The sequence below is a fragment of the Cnephaeus nilssonii genome (assembly GCF_951640355.1).
Source record: "Cnephaeus nilssonii genome assembly, chromosome: 21".
NCBI lineage: Eukaryota > Metazoa > Chordata > Mammalia > Chiroptera > Vespertilionidae > Cnephaeus > Cnephaeus nilssonii.
The window spans coordinates 41,489,122-41,515,447 of record NC_137092.1 but is presented as its reverse complement, the minus strand read 5'-3'; the positions used below and the strand labels follow the sequence as shown (position 1 = coordinate 41,515,447).

The 26,326-nt window shown below is 54.8% G+C and overlaps 1 protein-coding gene across 1 annotated transcript; it reads right to left on the bottom strand.

The window, feature by feature from the left end:
• Positions 1 to 7,031: 7,031 nt before the first annotated feature.
• ALDH9A1 (aldehyde dehydrogenase 9 family member A1) lies at positions 7,032 to 24,162 on the bottom strand. Its single transcript, XM_079760431.1, has 11 exons — positions 23,909 to 24,162; positions 22,532 to 22,677; positions 20,341 to 20,470; positions 19,846 to 19,980; positions 18,108 to 18,304; positions 17,433 to 17,573; positions 14,895 to 15,083; positions 14,599 to 14,686; positions 11,312 to 11,453; positions 8,654 to 8,766; positions 7,032 to 7,726 (listed from the first exon to the last, which is right to left on the bottom strand). Exons 1-11 carry the CDS (start codon positions 24,084 to 24,086, stop codon positions 7,632 to 7,634), a joined length of 1,554 nt encoding a protein of 517 aa, XP_079616557.1. The 5' UTR covers positions 24,087 to 24,162; the 3' UTR covers positions 7,032 to 7,631.
• Positions 24,163 to 26,326: the final 2,164 nt, after the last annotated feature.

Sequence of the window (26,326 nt, the reverse complement as noted above, 5' to 3'; positions counted from 1 at the left end):
CCCTGAGTCTGTGACTTATTTCCTGTTGAGTCTTTATGTATATAAGCGGCCTGCTCCTACTCCTGCCCTCTGCCCCTGCCCCCTGCCCTCTGTCCCCTGCTAGCACCCTGCCCCCTGTCCCCTGCTGGCACCCTGCCCCCTGCCCCTGCCCCCTGCTGGCACCCTGCCCCCTGCTTCTGCCCCCTGCTGGCACCCTGCCCCCTGCCCCCTGCCCCCTGTCCCCTGCCCCTGCCCCCTTGCCCCTGCCGGTGGTGCTGCCTTAGGGTGGGGGGTGGGAAATGTCTGATTATGGTGGCAGCTGTGAAAACTGGGCTCAGAGAGGAAGGGTGCAGTAGAAGAGGTGCCCGTTTTCAGGGTCCGTGCTGTATATGGTGGACACAGAGAGCTTAATGATCAGATGGTTAAGACAGTTAGGTTCTGGTTAGGATCTGAGATTACAACTACGCAGGATAACAATGAGGATTCTTCAAAATCTCTACTGAAGGCCGGGCAAGTGGCTCCTGTGCACTGAGCGTTTGATGGTCCGATTCCCAGTCAGGGCACGAAGCTAGGTTTCGGGTTTGGTCCTCAGTTGGGGTGAGTACAGAAGGCAACCAATAGATGTCTCTCTCCCTCCCGCTCTCCAAGCATGTCCTCGGGTGAGGATTAAAATCATCACCATCATCATCCTGGCCTGTTTGGCTCAGTGGATAGAGCGTCAGCCTGAGGACTGAAAGGTCCCAGGTTCGGTTCCGGTCAAGGGCAAGTACCTCAGTTACAGGTTCCCCAGCCTGGTTGAGGGGTGTGCAAAAGGCAACCAATTGATGTGTCTCTCTCACGTCGATGTTTCTCTCTGTCTCTTCTTTCCATTCTCTCTAAAAAAAAATCAATGGAAAAATATCCTCGGGTGAGAATTAATAACAAAATATTATCATAATCATAATCAATAAAATGAGAAAGCCATTTAAAAATAAAGTAAAAACCTCTATTGAAGATTGCTTTTATTGCTTACCAGCTGAAGTAACAGAGCGCATTGAAGGAGGGGAAACTTCACGGAGGGAATGCGAGCACCGTATTTGGATGCGAAGACGGGATTGCATCGGTGCAAACGGGAAGGAAACACTGGGCGACTGGACGCGGACGACCTGGAGGTTTGGGCGGATTTAGAGACGGTGCGATGGGCGGAGGAGGTGGCTGCTCCAGGAACGAATATATCAACAGAAGTCAGGTGTCCAGGCCTGGGCCGTCTGATCTGGCAGCCACGTGGGGCCATTTACAGTCCAATTGATAAGAATTAATAAAACAAATTCCAGGTGCTCAGTAGCTGTGAGGGCTAGAGCCTGGATGGGACCCCGCCCTGAGTAAAATCCATGCGTTTCCACCCAGGAGGCATTTGGGGGTAGGACGCTCCGCTCGGCCACCGCGGATGGTCAGCGCTGGCCACAGGCCCCCAAGCGCCGGCGTTCGGTGAGGCTGGACGATCCGCGTGCTCTCCAGGCCAAGTCTGTGAGAACTGCTCCCCAGGGCAGAGCAGGCAGAGGTTTCCACGAAGCTGGACGTGGTCCTTTTACATTATAATGACCTCACAGCAGGATGGTGATGATGAAGGGAGAGGGTTTGGTCTGTTAAGAATTTGTGATAAGCTAGTAGGGTGTGTGTGTTTTTGTCTGTCCAGGTTTTGTTAGTCAGGAATTGCCCTGGAGAGATGGGCACTGGTGGGGGCCCCTTCCGCAGCTGGGGGGTGGGGTGGGAGAGGGTGAGGCAGGCAGAAGGCCTGGGCACAGGTGGGTCTTCACCTTTGCAGTCTTAACAGAGATGCTATCCAAGTGACGGGTCACTTGTCATTTTGGTGTAGCAGGGGCTCATTGGCGTTTTGTAAGGAACCCCAGTCCCTCAGAGGGTCTGTACCTGAAGTGAAAACCCCAAGCTCTCCCCAGTCCACTCTCTGATTCCCCCACAACCTCATGTCCTGGGGCCCTCGGCTGGATGCAGTCCAGTCTGGGGGTCGCTGCTGCAGAGTGGCCGTCCGGCTCCGTTGTCTGGTGGAGAGAGTGCTGGCCTGAGTCCCCACCCTCTGCTGTCAGGCCATGCGCGAGCCGGCTATTTCTAGGGAGACACGTGCTGAGTTGTTAGGGGGACCTTGGAGAACCACAAGCCTCCAGGGGCTCCCTGCTGCGCTTCGGGTGCCCCCTTGGGGCTGTGTGCCCCAAGCCTCAGCTTGCCCTGCGGTGAGTGGGGCCACAACACTCGCCCCTGAAGTTCTCGAGGCTCCAATGAGTCACAAAGGGTCCTGCACAAGGTGTGGGAGGGACCCACATGGGAGCCACCTGCTGGAGAGATGGCACCGGAATGGCGGCCAGGCAGTCCTCCTGGGGCACCCCGGCCCCACGAAGCTCTCCTGACCCAGTGTGGTCTCCATCTCTCCCCCCTCGGCCAGCACCGCCTTCTAGAACGTTCTGACCCGGAACCATGCAGGTTAGAACTGCACTCGTCTGCTTACGCACAGGTTTGTTTTGTTGGCCCTGCGGATCTGCAGGTTCTGCATCTGTAGATTCAACCCACGGAGGACAGGAAACAGCATCCTCACATTCCCAGCCGAGGATCGGAAGTGCCGTTTCCAACCCCAGGTTGGCTGGTCCGCAGCTTCCAAGGGCGAGGGTGGAGTCCGAAGTTACAGTGGATTTTCGACTGTGCGTGGGTGCCCCCCCCAGGCCCCCCCATTGTACACTGCGTGGGTGCCCCCAGGCCCCCCCATTGTACACTGCGTGGGTGCCCCCCCAGGCCTCCCATGGGTCAACTGCCTTGTACACTGTGTTGCCCGGGACGGTACCCACCACCATGTGCGGCTCTGAGGCTGGGAGTGCGGCCGGAACTGACCATGAATCTGTATTTGACGGGAATGAGAGCAGCTGCCTGGCTTGTGGCCCTGGACCTGGGGCCCATCAGCTGGCTGCGCACACGTTCGCCTGCGCAGGACCCTGGAGACTCCAGCTGCCCCCTCCCCCCCAGACCAGCTAACCCAGAGCTCAGTGGTTTACAGCTTCTCTGGCCGTTTCAACGTGTGGCAGAAGCTGAAACCCGTGGGTCCACACGCCTGGTGAGCAAACATCACGAGCGTCACCTGCTAACATGCAGCTTCCGAGTCCCAGGTCTGTGGCGGGCGCTGTGGCTCCGCGGTCCCTGGCCGCTGAGAGCAAGGCTCCCCCAGCCCTCAGTCCACTCACAGACCCGAGTCCCCTCCGAGCCCAGAGACAGGCAGTTCTGGCTCTTTGGTGGCCCAGGGGAGTCTAGATCTTCTCTAACAGCCACGGGAAGCCGCCATAGCAAGGGCGTGATGAATCTGATTTATTGGAACGACCCCTCCGGCTGACCCGATTTCTGCTCGTTTTCACAGCGCCGTGACACGGCGGAGGCTGGTCTCCTTTGTGCCCTCTGTGGGCTCCCCCACACGCACCCTGAAAAGAAAACAAAGAGCGGGCGTGGCTGGAAGAAGAGCCAAGGAATCCTGCTATTCCAGGCGAAAGCCCCGCTCAGCACCAGGCGGCTCTGGAAGAAGCGGGCAGGACTCAGCTGCACGCTTCTCGGCGAGACCTGGATGGGCACTCATTCTGCCAGCTCCTTCCCGGGCAGCCAGAGGACCCACAGGGCCAGAGATAAAGGGCAGCCGGAGGAGGGGCCCGGCGGCGACCTTCGGCCCAGGGGAGAGCCTGCCCCTCTCCATCTGCAGGTCCCTGAAGAGCCACACAACATCAGGACCCTCCGCTCTGGCAAGGAGGGTGCCAACATGAGGCCGTTTGTTTTCTTTCTTGCATTAATGCAATCCCCCAAACACACTTCTATAAACACCTCCAGCCCAGTAATCCCCCAACCAAAGACAACTTAACATGCATATCCAGGCTCTAGTTGGACCCACGTACTAGTATACGTGGCCTCATCCCAGTCCTGGGTTAGTCGGCAGTTATTCCCTCCAAGACGATGCCAGGAGAAGCAGTTCCCTGGGGGCGAGGTCCGCTGCGGAGGGAGGAGGGCCTCTGCTTCTCACCTTGCTGCCCGCGCACAAGACAACTCGTGTTTCCGTGTCCAACGTTGCTGGCCGGTCACGAGACAACTTGTGTCTGCACTCACATTATTTAAGTGATTTTAAAACTATACGTCGCTTTCAGACCGTAAAATTCACTTAATGTAAGTGCAGACTGGAGTTGTCTCATGACCAGCAAGGTGTTAACTCTCAAAAGGAAATCAAAGTAATAGAAAAAAAGACTCTGGGGAAACGGAGCTACATCCCACCAGTTCTCCATGTGAGAGGGAGGCCGGCTCCAGGATAAGCCAGTGTTTGCGTGGTGGGTCCGTGGGCATGAGTCACTCCTCTCGGAAGGTGCTTCCTTAACCACAAGGGTGTCTGTTCAGGTAAATCTGTCAACAGGAGAGCGGACAACCCCCCGGAACACACTGTGCTGTATAGCCGGCTGAATAATGCTCCCCCAGTATGGCCAAGTCTCGTTCCAGAACCCGTGCATGACCTCTTATGTGTCAGAGACTTTGCAAAGACAAGCAAGGATCTTGAGATGAGAGAGAGGGACCGTCTGGAGGGGCCCTAATCACAGAGTCCTTGGAAGAGGAAGGCAATCGGAGCAGAGAGGATGGAAGATGCTCAGCTGCGGGCTGTGAAGAGAGGAGGCCGGGAGCCAAGCGAGGCAAGGAGTTACCAAGGACAGGAGAGGGCGAGGGAGCCCATGACCTCCAGAGCCTCGGGGGGAGCGTGGTGCCAACACCCTGGCTGCGCCCTTGAAACCATTTCCAACTTCGACCCCAGAGCTGGGAGATAATGGATGTGAGTGGAAACGTGTTGAGGCGTCGTAGGAAACGAATCCACTGAGTTAAGTCTAGGGATGGGGGAGGGGAGGGGGAGGCACCAGTCAGATCACGTGCTGGCCTTGTCCTGCTCCTTGCGTCCTGCTCCTCACGACCTGGCCTGCGCAGGACCTCCCCTCGCCCGGGAGTGAGCACTGGATGGAAGGTGCGGCAGCGGGAACACAGTGAGTTCACACGTCGGCCCCTCCCCCTGCTCACCTGTCATCCCAGGCAGCTCCGCCTATGTAAGCCACATGGGGTCCCCAGACACGGTGAGACCATTCTGCTGGCCGTGCTTTGCACCCCATGTGCCCGCTGTGCAAACACTGAGGGACCGATTCCCGGGTCCCATCCTCTAGGCATGCACCTGCCGTCAGAGCTCATACACCCACGCAGGCCCAGGAGCAAGATCCAACCTTGCCTCTGACTACTAGGTTAGCTGTCTGTCCTGAGGGTTAATTCTCCGTATCAGCCTGACTGTGTTGGCCTGGCTGGGCTCAGTGATGCCCAGGTGGCTGGTGAAACATGATTTCCAGGTGTGTCTGGGAGGTGTTTCCAGAAGAGATAAGCGTTTGAATTGGTGGCCTAGGTAAGCAGAGGGCCCTCCCCAGCGTCCAGTCTGTGCAGAGGGCGAGCTCGCTGTCTGCCTGCGCTGGGCCACCCACCTCGGTTCGTGGCTCGGCCTGACTTACCCCATCCCCTCCTGCTCTCAGCAGCTAAAATCCCAACTTGAAAAACAAAATGGGGATAGGGATGCTGGAGAAATCTCCTGTAGATAGACTACACCAGTGATGGCGAACCTATGACACGTGTGTCAGCACTGACACGCGTAGCCATTTCTGATGACACGCGGCCGCTGAGGCGGCCACATGCCGAGGATGAAACATTTGCTGCTCCTGAGGATGAAACATTTGCGAAATAATGTTTCTTCCTCAAAGTGACACACTACCCGAGTTATGCTTAGTTTTTTGGCGAAGTTTGACACACCAAGCTCAAAAGGTTGCCCATCACTGGACTACACCATGACTTAATTACTTTAAATTTTTTCACTTGTAATGCTGATGGCAAGACACCAATAAAATTACATTGATGTCATAATAAGCCAAAAGAAAAAAGGCTTGATCAAATGGAAGGATCCTGACTCTGGTTTATGGAAAGGTCCCAACCCTTTATTAACCTTTGGTCGAGAATATGCTTGTGTATTTCCAGAAAACTCCTCCAAGCCCATGTGGATTCCTGCAAGGAACATCAAACTCCAACGTGGAGCCACGGAATAAGCTTACTAAACTAATGAGGACCTTTCACCTGAAGCCTCAACCTGTATCTGTGGCCGCAGATGACTGCTCCAGTCACAGATAGCGGTGGCCCCAAGCAACATGCTGAAGATAAGGAATGGGAGGAGAATGAGACAGATGACAAACAGTCTGGTGATGACCTGAGGGATGGTGAAGAAGACAATCCAGAAAGCTGAGCCAGTTTGTGAGGAAACAAGAACCCAGAGAATACCTGAGTGTGTTTTTCTTGCCATGCTAGCAGTCATCAGTTGTGTGTCTGCAGATGTGGAATGAAAAGCCTTAAAAGGACTCCAGCCCTGCAGACAGCATACACTTTTCAAGATTTATTAAGAAAACAAAAAGGGGGAAATGCCGGAGGCTAAATTTAGCCAACAGCAGTTAGCATATTAATGCAAAAAGAAAACATTGGAAGGCCAATGGACTTTGATATTCAGCAGGGCTGAAAATCAGCATAATATTGCCCTGCTGTGGGCTCAATGGCTCAAGGCAATTCCCTAACCTAATAATCCTTTTACTGTTTACCAAACTTTACCTTTGATATGCTTGTATGCATTGCTAAAGGGCAATTCTGTATTCAAGTAAATAAAAGGTGGACCAGGCCAGAAAGTCAGTGTGCCTCTTCAATAAAGTGGCTCCACCTGGCCTCCAATGCCTTCTAAATTCATATTTTTTGTATAGCATTTTCATTTGTGCATTGGCCCCTCCTTCAGATCCTGAACCCTAGCCATGTAGGTCGAAGCAAAGAGGATCCCACAGTGTGAGGTCACCAGGACCTGACAGCTCTCCAAGGTGGGAGGCACCCAGAGCCTTGAGGCTCACAGGGCCTAGGAGCTATTACATGCGTTTCACGTCAGCCCTTCCCGTGTCCTAAGTGACCTTGAAAGTTGTTTCAAAACACGACACTGGAAGAATGAACAGTGTGATTTATTTGGCTCTAGTACACGTGCAAATAATTTGTACATTTAACAGGGAACTGCTGCATCCAGACAGCAAGCTGGAGCTCAAAGCAGAGGACGTGTCCTCTCCCACGGCCCCACAGAAACAAAACCTTTCTCTGCGAGTTACCGTTCACCGCTGACCCGCCCAGTATCTAGTCTCCTCCCTTCCCGATCATCAGCTTTCAGTAGAATGACAAGGAGCCAGAGCTTAAGGCAGGCCATGAGCCAACAGCACCTGCCGTGGGTCCACGGAACCTAAAAGGAACGCATTCCTCCAGGCAAGCGAGAGACAGCAGAGGGCAGGGGTCGGAGGCCTAGCCCTGGTCCGTCTCCAGAAGGGGTTTGGGCGGTTCAGGATGGCGCTGGAGTCCGCGCTGCGGGCACTCACCGCTGCTCCATTAGAACCAAGGCACTTGTGCAACCCTCAGGGAAGATGCCTGAGTGACGAGAGTGACGCTGAGCCAGGCGTGGACCCACGCAACGCGTCTGGGAGGCACGGATGCCGTGCGAGGCCTCCACCGGTCTCAGGGGCTCAGCCTGGCACGTCCACGGGGTTCAGAGCCGGCTTTCAGAAAGCAGACTCCACGTCACCCATCTCCACACACACCGTCTTCAGCTGTGAATAATACTCAATGGTCACCCGGCCGTTCTCTCTGCCAAACCCTGCAAGGAAGACAAGGGGGGACGATGAGCCCTCACGGCAGGGCTGAAAGGTCACAGTGACCGTCGGAGACAGGCATGCCCTCAGGCCTGCGAGGAACACAGAAGCAGCACGTTTAAGAGAGAAAGCCCTCCCCTGGGAACACCAGCTGCGAGCGAGCGTGGGGAGTGGCCTGGCCAGCAAGGCCGAGACCCTGCCCGCAGCCGGGGACCAGGCTCCGTGCGGAAGGGCAGCGTCCCCTGCTTGGCCTTTCCTGTCACCCTGCCCCAGACTTAGGGAGGCTCGCCTCCTAAGGGCAAGGCCCAGTCCCCAAAAATGCACGTCTCCAGGGGGCACCATTCAGAGGTGACAGAGGCACGGCAGGCCCTCTGCTAACCCTGAGCAGAGCTGGCCATCCTCCGTCTCTCCCTCATCTCGTGGGCATGCCTGTGCCACGTGTCCGTGGGCACCACTCCAAAGCCACAGATGGGAAGGGAACGGTGGCCTCGGAGGACCCATGAGGCGGAGCCGCAGGTCACAAACCAACTTCCCCGGCACCGACGGTTACACAGTGACAAAAGAGCCCCTTTCTGGCTCTGCACTTGGCCTGTGTGTCCCGCTTGGCTGGTCCCTAGAGGACGGGGATGACTAGTGCACTGTGATTAGGAAACGCCAGGGAGACCAAATCAAACTGTCAGATTAACACCCACCGCTTCATCAGCACACACCCAGGTTCCTACATCGGCCAGCACTGTGGTGGCCATAAATATGGCGCTCACAGCCGGGAGGTCTCCCCACATGACAGACCTTCCCGAGATGTACCTCAGCCGGCAACAGGCACCCCCGACCCTGAGCGGTGACGATGCCGACAGGCTGGGAGCCTGGCCGACAAGGACTAATGACGACAGTCCCCCCGGAGACCTGGTGGCCTGCCCCACCGCAGCTCTCACCTGACTTCTTATAGCCGCCGAAGGGCAGCTCCACGGGGCTGACGTTGTAGTTGTTGATGAAGCACACGCCGGCCTGCAGCTCGGCCACCACGCGGTGAGCGCGCTGGAGGTCCCTGCAGGGAAGACATGGCTTAACATGGAGCCTCACCATCACACACAGACGCTCACCACCGCTCACAGCAGCCCCAAGTACAGGCACCACATGCCCGCCAACGTGACACGGTGCGGCAGAGACCGCACGGGCAATTCCTGGGGAGTGCGGAGGAGCAGGGCCGACACCTGCTACAGCACGGAGACCCTTGAAAACATGGTGTCAGTGAAAGCTGAAGGCGTGTGGTTCCATGTATAGAAAACATTCAGAGCAAGCCAGTCCGGAGACAGGAAGGCGACCTGTCGGGGCTGGGGGCGGGGACAGTAAGCTCGCCTCACTGTCCTGAGCTGATGGAAATGTCCCGACATTAGGCTATGGTGGCGCGCACAGCTCTGGGAATACACTGAGAGCCACTCGGGTGCACTTTATGTGGGTGAGCTGTTCAGCCCATGAGTGACCCCGATCGAGCTGTCAAAGGTAAAGGTGTAGGCAGCAAGACAGCCCCTCGATGCAGTCACAGCGCAGCTGCTCACAGCCGCCATCAGGACGGGGCGCTGCTCGATATGCCGCCCCAGTGGGGGTCCCGGTCACTGCCCTTTGTCCACACCCAGAGGACGCCGCCACCGAGAGGGAGCCCCAAGGTAAACTGTGGGCTTGGGGTGATGACACGGTCACACAGGTTCGTTATAACAAATGGACACGATATTAAGGAAGCTGTGCATGTGGGGGACGAGGCGGATGGGAAATCCTGTACCTTCTCAATATCATGGTAAACCTAAAATCACTCTGAAAACTACAGGGTTTTTTTTGTTTGATTGTTTTGGTTTGTTTTGGTTTTGGTTAATCCTCACCCGAGGATATCTTCCCACTGATTTGTAGACAGTGACAGGGAGGGAAAGACAGAGAGAAACACTGATGTGAGAGAAACCCCTCGATTGGTTGCCTCTTGCACAAGCCCCGACCAGGTCCCAGGCCGGGGAGGAGCCTGCAATCAAGGCCTGTGCCCCTGACCGGAATCGAACCCAAGACCCTTTACTCCACAGGCCACTGAGCCAAACCAGCCAGGGCTGTTATTTGTTTTGGTGGTGGTGGTTTTTTTAAATTTATTTATTGATTTTAGAGAGAGGAAGGTGGAGGGAGAGATAGAGAGAAGATCAATTTGCTTATTTATGCATTCATTGATTCACTTATTTATGCATTCATTGATTCATTCTTGTATGTGCCCTGCACAGGGATTGAACCTGCAACCTTGGTGTATCGGGACCATGCTCTAACCAGCTGAGCTACCCGGCCAGGGCTGTTGTTTTTTAAAGCAGCAGCTCCTGAACCCTTCCTTGGAGCTCAAGCAGAAGCCATTACATCAGGTCCTCAGGGAGATGTATCTTCCTTCCCAGGTTCCGGCCACAAAGTGATAAAAAAAAAAAATAGAACCTTGTCTATCACTAAAGAAACAGAAAAATCCCAAGTGTGACGCAGGCTTAGACAACTGCCGAAGCCCTGGCCGGTATGACTCCGCTGGCTGGAGCATCCTCCCGTACCCCAAACGTTGCAGCTCGATTCCCGGTCAGGGCACACACCTAGGATACGGATCCAATCCTTCATCAGGGCGGATACGGGAGGCAACCAATCCGTTTCACTCTCACACAGATCTTGCTCTCTCCCCCTCTCCTGCTCCCCGTCCCCCGTTCCTCTCTCTAAAATCAATAAATAAGTAGCCCTAGCGGATTTGGCTCAGTGGATAGAGCACTGGCCTGTGGACTGAAGGGTCCTGGGTTCGATTCCCAGTCAGAGCACATGCCCAGGGGGCATGCCCGATCCCCAGTGTGGGGCATGCAGGAGGCAGCCAACCAATGACTCTCTCTCATCATTGATGTTTCTATCTCTCTCTCCCTCTGCCTTCCTCTCTGAAATCAATTTAAAAAATAAACAAATAAAATAAAATTTTTAAAAAGGAAAGGAAGATTTCTCGTCAGAGCCCCTTTAAATAAAACAGAAAAGGGAAAAGAACTTCCTATAACTGCCAACAACTATGCAGTTTGCACATCATCAAGCAAAGACTGCGCTTCCCAACCACCTCTTACTCTCGCTGCGGTGGTTCAAGCTCACACGGAAGGACATGGGTCAGGACACGGCTCACAGCGGGTGAGCCCGGAAATACCCACACGTGCACACACAGAGACAGCTCCCCGTGCTGCAGTGCACCCCAAGCAGGCGTCGCCGCAGCCCGCACCCCGTTCCGGAGCGCGGCCCAGCGCTTCCGCGCCGCAGGTTTCCCAAGTCCTGGCCGTGGACACTCAGGCTTTGGGACCCTGGGGTCAGGCCTAATACTTACTCCACAAACCAATAAAGAAGGGTGCATTTTCAGCAACCAAGTTTGCAGCTCAGTTTAGCTCAGTAGCAGGGCTGTGGCCACGGAGGGCAAACTCCACAATGCCACTTGGGCATCTTCTGACTTTACAGGAAATGCCGATGAAACGCAGTGGGCAGACCCGCGGGGGAGCCAGATCAGGCCCCATCGGAGCAGCCGGCCACCTTCCCAGAGCCAGCGGGCAGCCTTCCCCACGTACCTGGTGAAGACGCCAGCGGCTAGTCCAAAAGAGGTGTTGTTGGCTCTTTCCAGAACCTCCTCCTCAGTGTCAAACGACAGAATGGACATAACGGGCCCGAAGATCTCTTCCTTCACGCAGGTCATGTCATCCCTGCAGTCACCTGCGAGCAGTGGGATAGACAGGATGCCGGGGGGAGCCGCTGCTCCGGCCCCCAAAGCGTGCTCGTCCACACACAGTCCACACACAGCCTGAGAAAGCTCCGATGGCGCTCCCGCGGGTGGCAACGTGACAGGATGTATTGGAGCCACAGCCTCTGTGTAACTAACTCCACGTTTCAGCACAAGAGACTGCTAACAAGTGACCAGCACGTACACAAGGACGGCCGTCACCACTTACAGCCGTGACAACTGGGCCACAAGCCGGCGGCCAGGCAGAGGAAAGGACCGCGTGAACAGGCACATCCCGGGACCAACGGCTCTAAGCTTCTCAAAGTGACATTTTCTAAAAGAATTTACTAAGTGAATGCTCATGAAAGAACATTCACTGATGCCCGGCCACTGTGGCTCAGTGGTTGAGCATCAACCCATGAACCAGGAGGTCACAGTTCGATTCCCAGTCAGGGCACATGTCCGGATTTTGGGCTCAATCCCCAGTGGGGGTGGGAGGGGCGTGCAGGAGGCAGCTGATCAATGATTCTCTCTTATCATTGATGTTTCTCTCTCTCCCTCTGAAATCAATTAAAAAAACATTAAAAATAGCCCTGACCGGTTTGGCTCAGTGGATAGAGCGTTGGCCTGCAGACTCAGGGGTCCCAGGTTCGATTCTGGACAGGGGCATGTACCCTGGTTGCGGGCACATACCCAGTGGGGAGTGTGCAGGAGGCAGCTGATCGATGTTTCTCTCTCATCGATGTTTCTAACTCTCTATCTCTCTCCCTTTCTCTCTGTGAAAAATTAATAAAATATATTTTTTTAAAAAAGAAAAATAAACACCAATCACTGAAAAAGATACAAATGTTAAGGGGACTGCCCCAATTTCTGTTAAATGTTACATATATGATCGATGTCTTTTATACCTTCCCACATTTTCTTAATGACTCTGTGATAGAATTAGATACAAAAAAGGAAGTTCCACTATAAAAACATAACCTTAGAAATAACCAATGGGGTGTTTACTTGATATGAAAATGTACTTAAGTTCCCATAAGAGGCCAATTCTTTCATTTTTAAAATCTTTTTGTTGATTTTTAGAGAGAGAGGAAGGGAGAGAGAGATAGAAACATCAATGATAAGAGAGAATCATTGATTGGCTGCCTCCTGCACACCCCCAAGTGGGGACTGAGCCTGCAACCCAGGCATGTGCCCTGACCGGGAATCAAACCTCTAGTTTCCTAGGTCAAAGCTCAACCACTGAGCCACACTGGCTGGGCAAGAGGCCAATTCTTTAAAATTATATAATTCACACTTGACATTTCACAACATGCATCTGTAGAGAAGCGCATCTATTTACACATCGAATACTGAGCCTGGTGATTCTGGAGAGAGCGGTGCCGCGTGCCCTGTCCCTGAGGCCAGACACCCGACACAGGTCACGGCACGAAGGGAGACGTGTGCCTAAGGCTGTGTCATGATGTGAGCAGCGTGGAGGCCAGAGAACAGCTTGAGAACCTCCTGCCAACACCAGCTCGGTAGGAGCCAAAGTCTGTAACCAGCTGTTCACACGTCTACAAGGATGACGCGTCTACGTCTCTTAAGATGTGGATTAGAGCTTCTGAATACTTAGGGATTAAATCATCTTTAGGGGGTGCTTAAGCATGATTTACTACGTTCTAACTCTCTGAAAACTAGTCATCCACATGTAATTTTTAGGGAAACCATTAGCCAAAATGTTACTACTCAACGGTCCCAGAAAACGTTTTTGATCTCACGCGGCTCCATGTGAGGCGGGCTCTGGGTTCAGTCAGAAGAGAGGACGGATAAGGAGCAGCTGACATTCCAGAAAAGAAAAGGCTCCCCTGAAACGTGACTCCCTCGCCTTTAGGCCCCAATTTAAGTAAATGAAAAATTAAGATCTGTGATACTCAGCCCTGGCTGGTGTTGCTCAGTGGTTAAAGCATCGAGCCGTGCACCGAAGGGTCATGGGTTCGATTCCCAGTCAAAGGCATGTAACTGGGCTGTAGGTTCAATCCCCAGTTGGGCAGGGCATGTGTGGGAGGCAGCAGATGGATGTCTCTCTCTCACATCTATCCCTCCCTCCCTCTCACTCTCTCTTTAAAAAAAAAAATTTTTAATGGAAAAATATCCTCAGGTGAGGATTAAATAAATACATGAAATCTGCAATACTCAGCAATGCACAAAGCATAACAGAAACCACCGTCAGCCCCAGCACCCAGAGAAGCCGCTGTTACACTACGAGGTGACTCTGCTCCTCCCTGTCCCATGCACATTCGGGGTCTTGGATGGGTTTGGGATCAACTATACATTTTATCTAAAAGGTGCCACTGTTCCTGTTCACTCGGCAGCCACCGGCGAGTCCCCGGTGCGGACGTCAGGCCGCGGCTCTGAGACTCGGGCCTTCCTGGGCGAGGGCCCAGGTGAGTGCGCGGAACAGGTGGTGAACCTGAGACGGCCTCGACCTGGGGGACAAAAACCCGCCGGGTCTCCCTCAGGACAAGGTGCAGGGATCACAAAGCATCTCCAGCCTGCACGTGGCTTTTCAAAGCCGACAACACTCCCAGCTCCCGGGGACACGCACACAGGCCCTCCGAGCGGGAGCGGCACGAGAAGGACAGCGACCTCCAGGGCAGGGTCACCCAGAGCGAGGACGGAGGTAACTGGCCGAGGGAGGAGGATAACTTATACCTGACTGTCCAGACCAGGAGGCTTTTAGATTGAAAGGAGGTGCTAAGAATTCTTAAAAGACAACTTTTATAAATGCTACCTTGTTGTCTGACAAATTGGTTTTACTATATTGATGCCGAATAGTTCAAAGCGAGATGCATTCCTGACCGCCTGTCCTGACAAACGAAATTCAGTACTTTTTATCAGTGTGCACGTTCCTCTCTTGAGCTCCGCTTCCGGAACAACGGGGGAGACCAGTGAGTCCCGGCGACTGAGTACACCTGCTCGCCCCGGGGCGGGCGCAGGGCCTGTGGCGGTAACGGAGAGCTCCCACTTCCGAAACCTGAGTGGTGGGGACACACATTTGCCCACCCTCGCTTGCCGCCATGCACGTGCTGTATAGAAGCTCTCTGCTATCTGCTATTTCATTCAAACTGTTTAAAAGCAAACAAGAAGAGGACATACTCAACACACAAGGTCTCATGAAATAGCCATCCTTCAGCTTGGGGTCTTCGGGTACGTACAGGTCTCCCCCACACAACACCTTAGCCCCCTGCCGAAAAGGAAAACAGAATGCATACTTTCCGTTAAACATGCGACCCCCACTGCAGTCCTAGACAAACGGACTTAGTCACTCCATCACACAGGACCCTGGCCCAGACCCCGAGAGCTACAGGAAGGGCCCTGCGCCTGGTGGCGGGAGGAACCGCCCTCCCCTCGCCCCGCCGGTCCCCTGCCCGGCTCCCCGCCCCTTTCCTCACCTGCTCCTTGGCCACTTTCACAAACCCAAGGACTCGCTCCAGGTGTGGTCGGTTGATAAGGGGGCCCATCCTGGTACCTTCCAGAAGGGGGTCTCCAATTTTTATCCTCTTGGTCTGTTGCACCACTTGCTCTGTGAATTTATCAAGAATTTCCTTTTGCACAAACACTCTTGTGCCATTACAGCAAACCTGAAAAAGAAACAAAAATTGATCAGCATGCAAAGAAGAAAAAAGGAAAAGGGGAAAAAAATCCCATAAGTTTAAGCTTAAAAAGAACACACTACACCTTTGTGAAGGTTCGTTCCATTTGTAAAAGCTCCCCGTACTAACGAGGATCCACGTGTAACTGGACACATCACACCTGCAGCACAAACTGTTCGAGGTAACTGACATCTTCTGGTGTTTGTTTAAATTTTCTTAAGGCCGTTAACAGACCCCAGGACCCCAGACCCTCTCCTGTTTGCTCACATCAGCTGCTCGATTTGGCTGCATATTTAAGAGTAAGAGGTAAGAAAGGGAGGGGACAGTAAAAACAGTTAAGAACCAGGGCTCGAGCCTAATGAAAACCCAAAGCGTTTCTTAGTCAGTGTTTTCTCCAGAATCACAAATGAGTATTCAGACTCTCCCATAGACGTGAACGTCAAGACTGCTCAGCTGCTACCAGCGCACAAGGATTATGGGGGGCAGTGACAAACACATGGAGAAGAGCCGGTTCCACGGGTGAAGTGGAGGGACCCCGGAATGTTAGAGGGGAAAGCAAAGCGCAAGGAAGTGCCTCTGAGATGCCAACTTCTATACCTGCCCAGGACAGAAGGGGGTAAGAAGCCCACCAGCACCTTTCCCTTGTGTGAAAAGGAACACAGGAAGGAAAACGCGGAACAGATGGGCCCGGGGCCTCAGGGGGGAGGGGTGGGGGGAGGGGGACGGGGGGGGGGGAGTAGGAGGGGACCAGGTGGGAGCGATGGGGACACCAACACTGTGTGTGGCTTCTGTAAAATCCTGCCATTTAGAACCATTAGCACGTCCCCTAATCACAATAAACACAACTTCAACACCAGCAAGAAGAGGGGGAATAAACCTCAAATGAAATAAGACAGAAGTTGTGAACTTGTTACTTAAAATGAGTATCACAGCCACAATGTGGGCGGGGAGAAGGAAGAACCGCCCAATCAACTCCCAGCTTTAACTACGCCCTCAGGCTACAGACAGGAGCTGTGAAAAGTATGAACTCCTGCTGGAACTTACTTTGCCCAAACCTGGAAGAACTGGGAACGTATTCTAGGACTCGTCACACAGACAGACCGTGGAGGATGGACGCCCAACCGCTCTGCCAGAGGAGAGCTATAAGCACGGAAGGGCGGAGGCGAACACAGCCCTGCAGTATTGGAATGACTGGAAATATGTGTATGAACTTGTGGTCATTAACACAGATACATGCAGAAATACGTGTGTGTGTGCATGTGTGTGCACACGTATGTGCGTGCTGCATAAAAGTACACACACAGATGCCAACATCTATTCCCAGCTCCAGCCTCCGGGAGGGTCTGGAGGCAGTGGCACCCAGTAAGGAGTCCGCCTGGCACCCAGACCGTGGTTTCTAAACACCATTTACCACTGAACGGGCCCCAGGCCCCGCAGCAAGGCTGCTGCAGAGCTCGGCCAGGGGAAGAGCGCGTGTCCAGGGCACCTGCTGTGCCAGGAGGTCAAGTGCTCAGACCATGAAGATGTATCAAAAGGTCAAGAGAGGGGTCCCGCCCTGGCCGGTTTGGCTCAGTGGATAGAGTGTGGGCCTGCGGACTCAAGGGTCCCAGGTTCGATTCTGATCAAGGGCATGTTGTACCTTGGTTGCAGACACATCCCCAGTAGGGAGTGTGCAGGAGGCAGCTGATCAATGTTTCTAACTGTCTCTCTCTCTCCCTTCCTCTCTGTAAAAAAATCAATAAAATATATTTTAAAAAATAAAAAATAAAAAAGAGAGGGGTCCCACCTGCTGAGTCGCAATCATTTGAGCATCAGAATAAATACTGGGTGGTAACGCACAGAAGGACGCGGGATGCGTGGGCCATGCTGACAGAGATGAATGAATGGAGAACATGGCCAGGAAAGCTTTCTCCCAGCAGAAAGTGAGCTACAAGATGCAGAAGGGCTTCCCGGCCGGCGTGGATCAGGGGTTGAGCGTCGACCTATGAACCAGGAGGTCACGGTTCCATTGCCAGTCCGGGCACGTGCCCAGGTTGCAGGCTTGATCCCTAGTGTGGGGCGTGCAGGAGGCAGCCAATCCATGACTCTCTGTTATCATTGATGTTTCTCTCTCTCTCCCTCTCCCTTAAATCAATAAAAACATATAAAAATTGTTTTAAAGGAACATAATGAAATGTGGACATTTGAGGAGCCTGGCTCAAAGGAACATGTGAATTCTTTGTACTGTGTACAACTCTCCTCTAAGTCTGAAACTCTTTCCAAATAAAAAGCCTCTTTAAAACATGCTGCTCAATGCCAGCGCGGGGACTTCCAGCCGCTCCCGGGGCAGGCACGCACCTCGCCTTGCGTGAGGAAGTTGGCCATCAGCGCCCCCTTCACCGCGTTCTCCAGGTCGCAGTCTGCGAAGATGATGAGGGGAGACTTGCCTCCAAGTTCCAAGGTGACAGGTTTGATTCCTTTCGCCGACATCTCCATGATCTTGGGGAACAAGAAGGACCACCATCAGAGGTCTAACAAGGGAGCCGCACGCCGGGTGACAGACCCCGACCTCCAAGGGCAGCGGGCTCTGCAGCCTCGCCCCCCGCACACGCCGTGCTCCGTCACCTAACCTTCCTCTCCGGCTCCGAGAAGCCAGAGGCGCACCGGCATTCTCGGGAGGGAGTTCACTTTACAAACCCTGTCCACGCACCGACCGCCTGGGCAGAAACTGTGTCACTGTGACTGTGCTCCAGGCTGACAGCTCCGAGCGCAGACCAAGGTCACAACAACGAACGTGAAATGGACTGAGAGGCACCTTCCCTCCCAGGTGGCTGCGGCAGTGAGTGAAGTCCTCAAACTGCCCAGGTGGGCCCGGCCCGCCCAGGCACCGGGGCTGACGGCGCCGGTCCAAGTGCACTCCCCGTCAGACCCCCGTGGGTGACACCCATGGCCTCCCTCCCGGCACGAGCAGGCTCGGGTGGGCCGACACCCACAGCTAGATGCCACCGCCTTAACCTGGCCGCGTGACCTCACCTTGGTGCCGGTGGGCACGCTCCCGGTGAAGGAGACCTTGGCCACGTCGCGGTGCTCACACAGAAGCTGGCCCGTGGCGGCCCCCCCCTGCACCACGTTGAAGAGGCCGGGAGGCGCCCCCGCCTCCGTGTAGATCTCGGCCAGCAGCAGCGCAGACACGGGCGTGAAGGGGGACGGCTTGAAGACCATGGCGTTTCCTGCGCAAGCCCAACACACAGAGGACCCAAGTGGGGATCCCCCCAGGACAGGATCTCGCCCTCCCCCAGGCCTCGCTCGTTAACCAGACCACACCCCACGCGTGGCCGTCACCAGCAGTCCCACCTGCCCCGCCTCATCTGACACCTGCACATGGAAAGCAGCAGGCAGGCCTAGTCCCTTTCACAAGGTGAGACTGGAGAAAGGTTAATGACCCTGACGCGTCCCCAAAGCCAGGGACGCGTCTAGTTCTCCTCCATCCCTCGGTGAACCAAGGACGCGGGGACAACAAGCAAGCGGCTGCACCTCCACACGCGTCCCTCCCCTCACAGCGGTCCCCGTCTTCTTTCCCCACAGAGCCTCTGCGAATGGAGGAGACATCTGAGTGCATCGGCCAGAGCTCCTGTGACGGGAGCCCTGGGTGTCATTCCTCTTCACACAAACGGAGGAGGACGTTCATCTCTGCTTCCCTTTTTCTTAAGTTTTTGGTTTTTTAAAAATCCTCACGGGAGGACATTTTTTCCATTGGGTGGAAGGGAGGAAGGAGGGGAGGAGAGAAAGGGGGTAGAAGGAAAAGGGGTTGAGAGAGAGAGAGAGAGAGAGAGAGAGAGAGAGAGAGAGAGAGAACAAAACATCGATGTGAGAGGCACATCGACTGGCTGCCTCCCAAACATGCCCCAATCAGGGCCAGGATCGATCCACAACCAAAGTATGTGCCCTTGACTGGAATTCGAACCGGGAACCTCCGGTCCGCAGGCTGATTCTCTAACCACTGACCCACACCAGCCAGGCAATCATCTGCTTCTTAAGTCAGATTCCTAAGTGCTTCCCTTCACAGAAAGTCATGACAGAAAGGAGGGAAACTTACAGGGAACACAAATCTAATCCAATCTGACAGCAAACAACAAGACCTCTCAGGCCACAACTCTCTTCCTTCCCATGAGCAGAAATAAATGAGATGAACACGAGCAGGAACAACACAGACACGATCTGTGTGCGTCATACATGCAGACTCCCTCCGGGCCAGCGGGAATGGACACGTGCCCTCTGAGGCTCTGCATGCCCCGCATGGCCCTTCTGATGGGGAGTGTGTGTGTGAGAGTGTGAGTGTGAGTGTGTGTGTGTATGTGTGTGGGTGTAAATGTGTGAGTGTGAGTGTATGAGTGTGTGAGTGTATATGAGTGTGCATGTGTGAAGTGTGTGTTAGTGTGTGTGTGAGAGTGAGTTTGCGTATGTGTGTGTGTGTGTGAGTGTGTGTGTGTGTGTGCGCATGTGTGTGTGAGAGTGTGTGCGTGAGTGTGTGTGCGCATGTGGGTGTGAGTATGTGTGTGTGTGCGCATGTGGGTGTGAGTATGTGTGTGTGTGTGAGTGTGTGTGTGTGGGTGTGAGTGTGTGTGTGCGCATGTGGATGTGAGTATGTGTGTGTGTGTGTGGGTGTGAGTATGTGTGTGTGAATGTGTGTGAGTGTGAGTGTGCACGCAGAGGTGAGGGGAGAGGCCGCACAGCAGACCCCACTCACAGTGGAGGAACAATTCTTTCTTACCACAAGCTAAAGCGGGGGCCGACTTCCAGGAGGCGATCTGAAAGGGGTAGTTCCAGGCTCCTATGCCCACGCACACGCCCAGCGGCTCCCGTCTGGTGTAACCGAAGGACCCGCCTGGGAGCTGGATGTGCTCGCCTAAGGGGAGACAGGAGCAGAGGAGGAGGTCTGCTGGCCCCCAGGCCTCACCAACACCTGTGCTACCTGGGGCTCCACCTGCCTCCGGGCTGCAAGCAGCACACGGTGCCCCGCCTGCACTCTCCTGTCCCCTCTTGTCACCTACTCCCTCCTGCACATCCTCGACACACAGCATCCACATTCAACCCACGGTCACCCCACTTCGCTCCCTCCTCTGAGGCCCTCTGCGCACCCAGCAGATGACTCAGGTGGCATGAAGTGAGGAGACCCAGGCCTGTCTTACCCCGAAATCTTTGCCCTTCACCTCGGCTCTGCCCTCTCCCTCCCGCAGCTGATGGAGGAAGGCCGGGGAGGGCTTACCGGCCATGGACCCCGCCAAGCCCGCGTAGTACTCCAGGCACTGCCAGGAGGTGTCGATGTCCAAGCGGGCCTCCAAGATGGACTTGCCGTTGTTGATGGTCTCCACGGTGGCGATTTCCTCCTTCCGCTCCTGTGGGCAGTAGAGACTAGATTTAAGACACATTACCATTCTCCACAGCAGTCAACACCCAGACAAAATACATGGCCCAGGTTTGAAAATAAAAACATCTTCTTTTTGTAATGTTACATTTATTCAGGTTTCACAGACACAACCACTCCAATTTTTTTTTAATGTTTTTATTGATTTTAAAGCGCGAGGGAGAGGGAGAGACAGAAACATCAATGAGAGAGAAACATCGATCGCTGTCTCTTACATGCCCCCTACTGGGGATTGAGCCCAAAACCTGGGCCTGTGCCCTGACCGGGAATCAAACTGGTGACATCTGGTGGACGGGACTGAGCCACACTGGCCAGGGTGAAACAACTTTTATTTAAATGAAAGGAAAAGGAATGGCAGTCTGACACTGGGAAGAGAGAGAAAAGCTTATTGCTGAGCCCCAGCCAGTTTGGCTCAGTGGATAGAGCATCAGCCCGAGGACTGAGGGTCCCGGGTTCGATTCCGATCAAGGGCAGGTGCCTTGGTTGCAGGCTTGATCCCCAGCCCCGGTCAGAGCGTGTGTGGAAGGCAACCAATCGATGTGTCTCTCTCACATCTATGTTTCTCCCTCTGTCTCTCCCTCTCCCTTCCACTCTCTCTAAAAGTCATGGAAAGATTTATCCTGATGAGGATTAACAAAACAAAACAAAAAAGCTTATTGCTAAACAGCAGCCCTGTGCTCCCATCCAAGACCAATACCCCATTTCAAGATCATTTAGAAAAAGAATGCTCCGAAAAGTGAATATTATATATGCATACATGTATGAATACATATGTATGTGTTTGTATATATACAGGAGAGAACAGTCCTTAGAGAAGTTATGCAAAATAGCCAACTACATGCTTGACAGTGAAGAGGTTATAAGCACACAAGGCTTTAATTCCCCAAAAGAAATGCAGCGTTGCCCGGCCAGTGTGGCTCAGTGGTTGAGCACTGACCTATGAACCAGGAGGTCATGGTTCGATTCCTGGCCAGGGCACATGCCCGTGGTTGGGGGCTCAATCCCCAGTACGAGGCGTGCAGCAGGCCGCCTATCAATGATTCTCTCTCATCTGGAAAAAAGTTATATATAAAAAGAAGAAGAAATGCAGTGTTATTTTCTAATGCTCAGAACTCACTAATTCTCTTTTCAAACACCTTTTCCAGTTGTATCTGCAACTTGAAGATGCTGGAGATGCTCAGGGATGAATGGGGACATTTGGAAAATTACACCTAAAAAGAAAATCTGAAGAATGCCTTTCTCCCCCCAAAGATGACAGGACTGAATATGGAAGAGAAAGATACTTGCTATTCTGAATCCAATTTAAAATAAACAGTAGGGTCAATATCTGTACATAAAAGATGAGTCAAACAAGTGAAAAGAAAGAGCATTGTTTTATCAAAACTGTAAGGAGCATCTGGCATGGCTGCTTTTGTAAAGTGTAAAAAAGTTTAACTGTTTTTAAGAGGGGAACGTGTGAATCTATGAAATCTTCCCAGGCAATTAAGGTAAAATGAATCTGAGAAAGGTTGGAGGACTGAAGGGTCATCAGAGGAAAAAGTAAAGAGTCAAGTGCACAGAGTTAAAGAGGAGAGCCCTGGCCGGGCAGCTCAGGGGGTAGAGCGCTGTCCCCACTACGCCAACGTTGGGGTTCGATCACAGGTCAAGGCACATACAAGAGTCAACCAATGAATGTGTAAATAAGTGGAACAAGAAATCAATGTTTCTCTCTCCCCCTCCTCTCTCTCTTAAAAAAATTACCAGGAAAAAAAAAAGAAAAGAAAAAGAGACCAGCTACAAAGCACATGTTGTAATTCAAACAAACATGGAAAAGAAACCCATCCCGGAGTCGGCACAGAGAGCCAAGATCCACACGGGAACTCCTGCACCAAGGCTTGTTGCACACGCCCAGGTGAGCAGGTGGAGATGCTTTCCGGTTTCATAAACAAGTCGTAACCTAATACTGTACCAAAGTCCGCCCCACACCACCCGGCAGGCAGCACCCTGGGGCCCGGACAGCCAGCTCTTCCGGAAGGGGAGAAGGGAAACACACCCTGATGATCCTGGCGGCCTCCAAGAGGATCCGGCCACGCTCCAGGCCCGACTTCTGCCTCCATATTTTGAAGGCGGCCTTTGCATCTTGAACTGCCAAATGGACCTCCTTTTCCCCGGAGCAGGCGAACGTGGCGATCACCCGGCCTAGGAGAGCAGGGGGGTCGGTGTTACTCACCTGGGGCACACATTTAAATAAGCATCATGCATTCAAATTGCCTCTTCACCATCCCCTTCTCGTCCTTAAATATGGCTTCCCTTCGTGGCCACCTCTATCTTGGGGTCACTGAACTCTGAACTCTATCTTGGGGTTCTGAACTCTATCTTGGGGTCACTGGCCACTTTAAGAATCTAGTAAAAGTTGCAGACTTCTCTGCAGAGAAATATAATCATACCACATAATTGTTGAGATCATGCCCCTTGCCCGAGCACACCCTGGACTTGAGCACACCCAGAACTTGCGTGAGGAACCCCTGCCCGCCTGTATTTTACTGGCGGTTTACTGACGGTAACTTCCGAGCAATGCTCCTTAACGATGCTTGAGAAGCTGAGATCTTGCAAAATCAAGGTGCAAAGTGCAGAGTCTCCCGAGTTAATAGCCGAGTTTAAGTCCCCCGTCTTCGTTCTATATAAACTGCCTCCTGGTATGAAGACTTGATGAGCACGGCTAACAAACAGCAATGCCAGCAAAAGAGATGCCAAAACGCAAGGGAGGGTCTTCCCCTCAAACGTTACCAACAAGAAGAGCCAGCCCCTCCTTTTCCTCCCCCGACCCTGCTCCTATCCCTGTTCTGGGCACAACAGGCTCCTTCCGGCCGGGCCCAGGGCGGTGACTGCCCACGGGGGGTGTGATCCGGAAGGCAGGCTCCCTCCCTCCCCCGGGAAGGCGGGGGGCAGCGCTTTTCCTGGGGTTCGCTCACAAACAGCCAGGTGGTGGAGGCCGCGCTAAGGCCGCAGAGCAGACGTTAACAGAACGCGCCGTGTGTCCTGCTGTGGGTCAGTCTCGGGGGGCTGAGGGCGGGGGCCGCAGAGGGGGGCAGAGGCGCTCCCCCGGCGGGAGGGTGTCACCCCCGCCCGGCCCGCTGGGTGGCCCCGTGCGATCGCGGGCCAAGTTCCCGTGCGCTGCAGGCCTCTCTGTTGGCACAAACGTTACCTTTCCCCCCGCCCCCCCCCCCCCAGAAAACCCACAGAACCAGCACCAACCGGCCCGACACCCCCCGCAGCCCCGGCGCGGCGCTGGGCACGTGCAGCCCGGGCCGGGCGGGCCCCCTCCCCAGCCCCTCGCAGACACCGAACTGCGGGGCCCGGTCCCGGGGCGTCACCGGGCCTCCTCCCGCGCCCCCCCCCGGACCCCCCGCGCCCGGGCCCGGGCCCTCACCGGTGGCCGGCTCGAACGCCGTCTCCGAGCCCGAGGCGTCCGCCGGCTGCACGCGGGCCCCGCCGCGGTAGTTGAGCGGCTGCGAAACCACGAAGCTGCCGGTGCTCATGGCGGCGGGAGCGGCACCCAGAGCGCGGAGCAGCGGGGGCAGCGCGGCCCGGCCGGCGCGGGGCAGCATGCGCGGGCGGCGGGCGGCGGGCGAGGGTGCGGGCGGCGGGCGAGGGTGCGGGCGGCGGGCGAGGGTGCGGGCGGCGGGCGAGGGTGCGGGCGGCGGGCGAGGGTGCGGGCGGCGGGCGAGGGTGCGGGCGGCGGGCGAGGGTGCGGGTGCCGGCCCGGGCCAAGGCGGGGCCTCAGGCGTGGGACGGGCCCACGGGAGGGGCGGGCCTGCGGTGGGCGGGGCCTCCGGATGGGACGGGGTGGGACAGGAGCTCAGGAATCTCCTGGGGAGGGCGGGGCCTTCCGCGGGGGGGGGGGGGGGGGGGTGTCTGCGGGACTATTGGGGGCCCTCCCTTAGCCGGAAGTTTGGGGTGAGCCTACATGCGTTCTCTCTCTCTTTCTTCCCCTTCCTCCCCTTCCTTCTCCTTCTCTCCCTCCCCTCCCCCTCCTCCTCCTTTTTTTAAAAAAATACATTTTATTGATTTTTTTACAGAGAGGAAGGGAGAGGGATAGAGAGTTAGAAACATCATGAGAGAGAAACATCGATCAGCTGCCTCCTGCACACCCCCTACTGGGGATGTGCCCGCAACCAAGGTACATGCCCTTGACCGGAATCGAACCTGGGACCCCTCAATCCGCAGGCTGACGCTCTATCCACTGAGCCACACCGGTTAGGGCCCTCCTCCTTTTTAAAAAAAAAATATTTTTATTGATTTCAGAGAGGAAGGGAGAGGGAGATAGAAACATCAGTGATGAGAGGGAATCACCAATTGGCTGCCTCCTGCACGCCCCCCACTGGGGATCAAACCCGCAACCAGGGCATGTGTCCTTGACCATCCACAGGCTGAAGCTCTATCCACTGAGCAAACCGGCTAGGGCTTCTCCCTCTCTCTCTCCCCCCAAGAGGGCGGACTTCCTTCTTCCAAACCAGTACCTGCTGCTAGTAGAGGAGTTTCCGGCTACTTCGCTGCAGGTCACTGCCCTGGGATCCCACTCTTGACCCTACCTCCAAAGAAAGGGGAGGGTTGGGGTGCCAGGAACGTTACTTTGGGGGTTACTTCACTCTGAACCCTCCATGCCTTCATTATTGTGCAGACCACGGGCGGGACGTCAAGGAGACCCACGGTGTGCAACTGCTTTGTAAATTCCAGACCGCTCTCCGCGGCACCGCGCACAGGGAGGCCCCGGGGCGCCCGGGACGCACCGAGCAAAGGCCCTCCCAGCAGGCACCGCTCACACCCAGGGGTCGCTCCGGGAGTCTGAGCCCGAGTCCGTGGGCACGTCCACGAACAGAAACTGGCCATGCGGACACACAGCCGTACGTTCTTTCCTCACCGGGGAGTTCAGTCGTTCCCAGGGTCCGTCCTGTCCCGCCAGCACAATATTAGGGCGGTTTGCAGGGTTAGAGTAAAAGAAACGACGCTGGCCCCTTTTCCAGCGCTCTGTGCCACTCTGTGACCTCGCTCAACGCCACTGGAGTGGAAACGCAGTCCTCAAGCTCAGAACCCCGGGCCACCTCAGCCACTGCCTTTGCTGTCGGTGTCCATTGGAAAGGGAACGAAGCAACGAGGAGCTGGGACCAGCACTGCAGAGCTCGGGCGGCAGAGCAAGGGTGGTCGTGTGTGTGTGTGTGTGTGTGTGTGTGTGTGTGTGTGTGTATACAGACCACACACCTCACATCGGGCCTGGGGTGCAATTCCTGTTAAAATCTCTGCCCCAACAAATGCCTTTTGACAAATCATGATTCCTGAAGTTTGTTTAGAAATGTACTCATGATGTCCTTTGATGAAATTCATAGCTTATACAATGACAAACCTCCTCCCAAATATCTAGCTGTTCATCTTAACTACCTGTGCTTTTATTATTAGCACTAGAGGCCTGGTACATGAAAATTCATGCACTGGAGGGGGGGTCCCTCAGCCCAGCCTGCCCCCTCTCACAGTCTGGGAGCCCTCAGGAGCGGGAGGCGACCCAGTGATCAGGGGAAGGCGATGCCCCATCACACCTCTGCTGCTGCCATTGCCAGCAGCACAAGACTCGGCCGGCCCTGGTTACCTGAGCCTCAGGCAGCCCTGGGCAGCTGGGCATTCCCCATCCAAGACTTGCCTGTGCCTCAGGCTGGCCCTGGGCAGTTGGGCAGCTGCCATCCAAGGCTTGCCTGTGCCTCGGGCCAGCCCTGGTTGGCTGGGGACTGAGGAAACTGGGGGATTCCGGAGGCAGGTGCATGGAGCAGCTGGACCCACCTAGGGGCGGGTCTGGCTG

Coding starts and splice junctions, on each gene's coding strand:
- ALDH9A1 (XM_079760431.1), bottom strand. CDS start 24,086: ATGCTGCCCCGCGCCGGCCGGGCCGCGCTGCCCCCGCTGCTCCGCGCT. Junction 19,981..20,340: donor CTTGGCGGGGTCCATGGCCG/GTAAGCCCTCCC, acceptor GTCTCCCCTTAG/GCGAGCACATCCAGCTCCCA. Junction 18,305..19,845: donor GGCCCCCGCTTTAGCTTGTG/GTAAGAAAGAAT, acceptor GGGCTTGCGCAG/GAAACGCCATGGTCTTCAAG.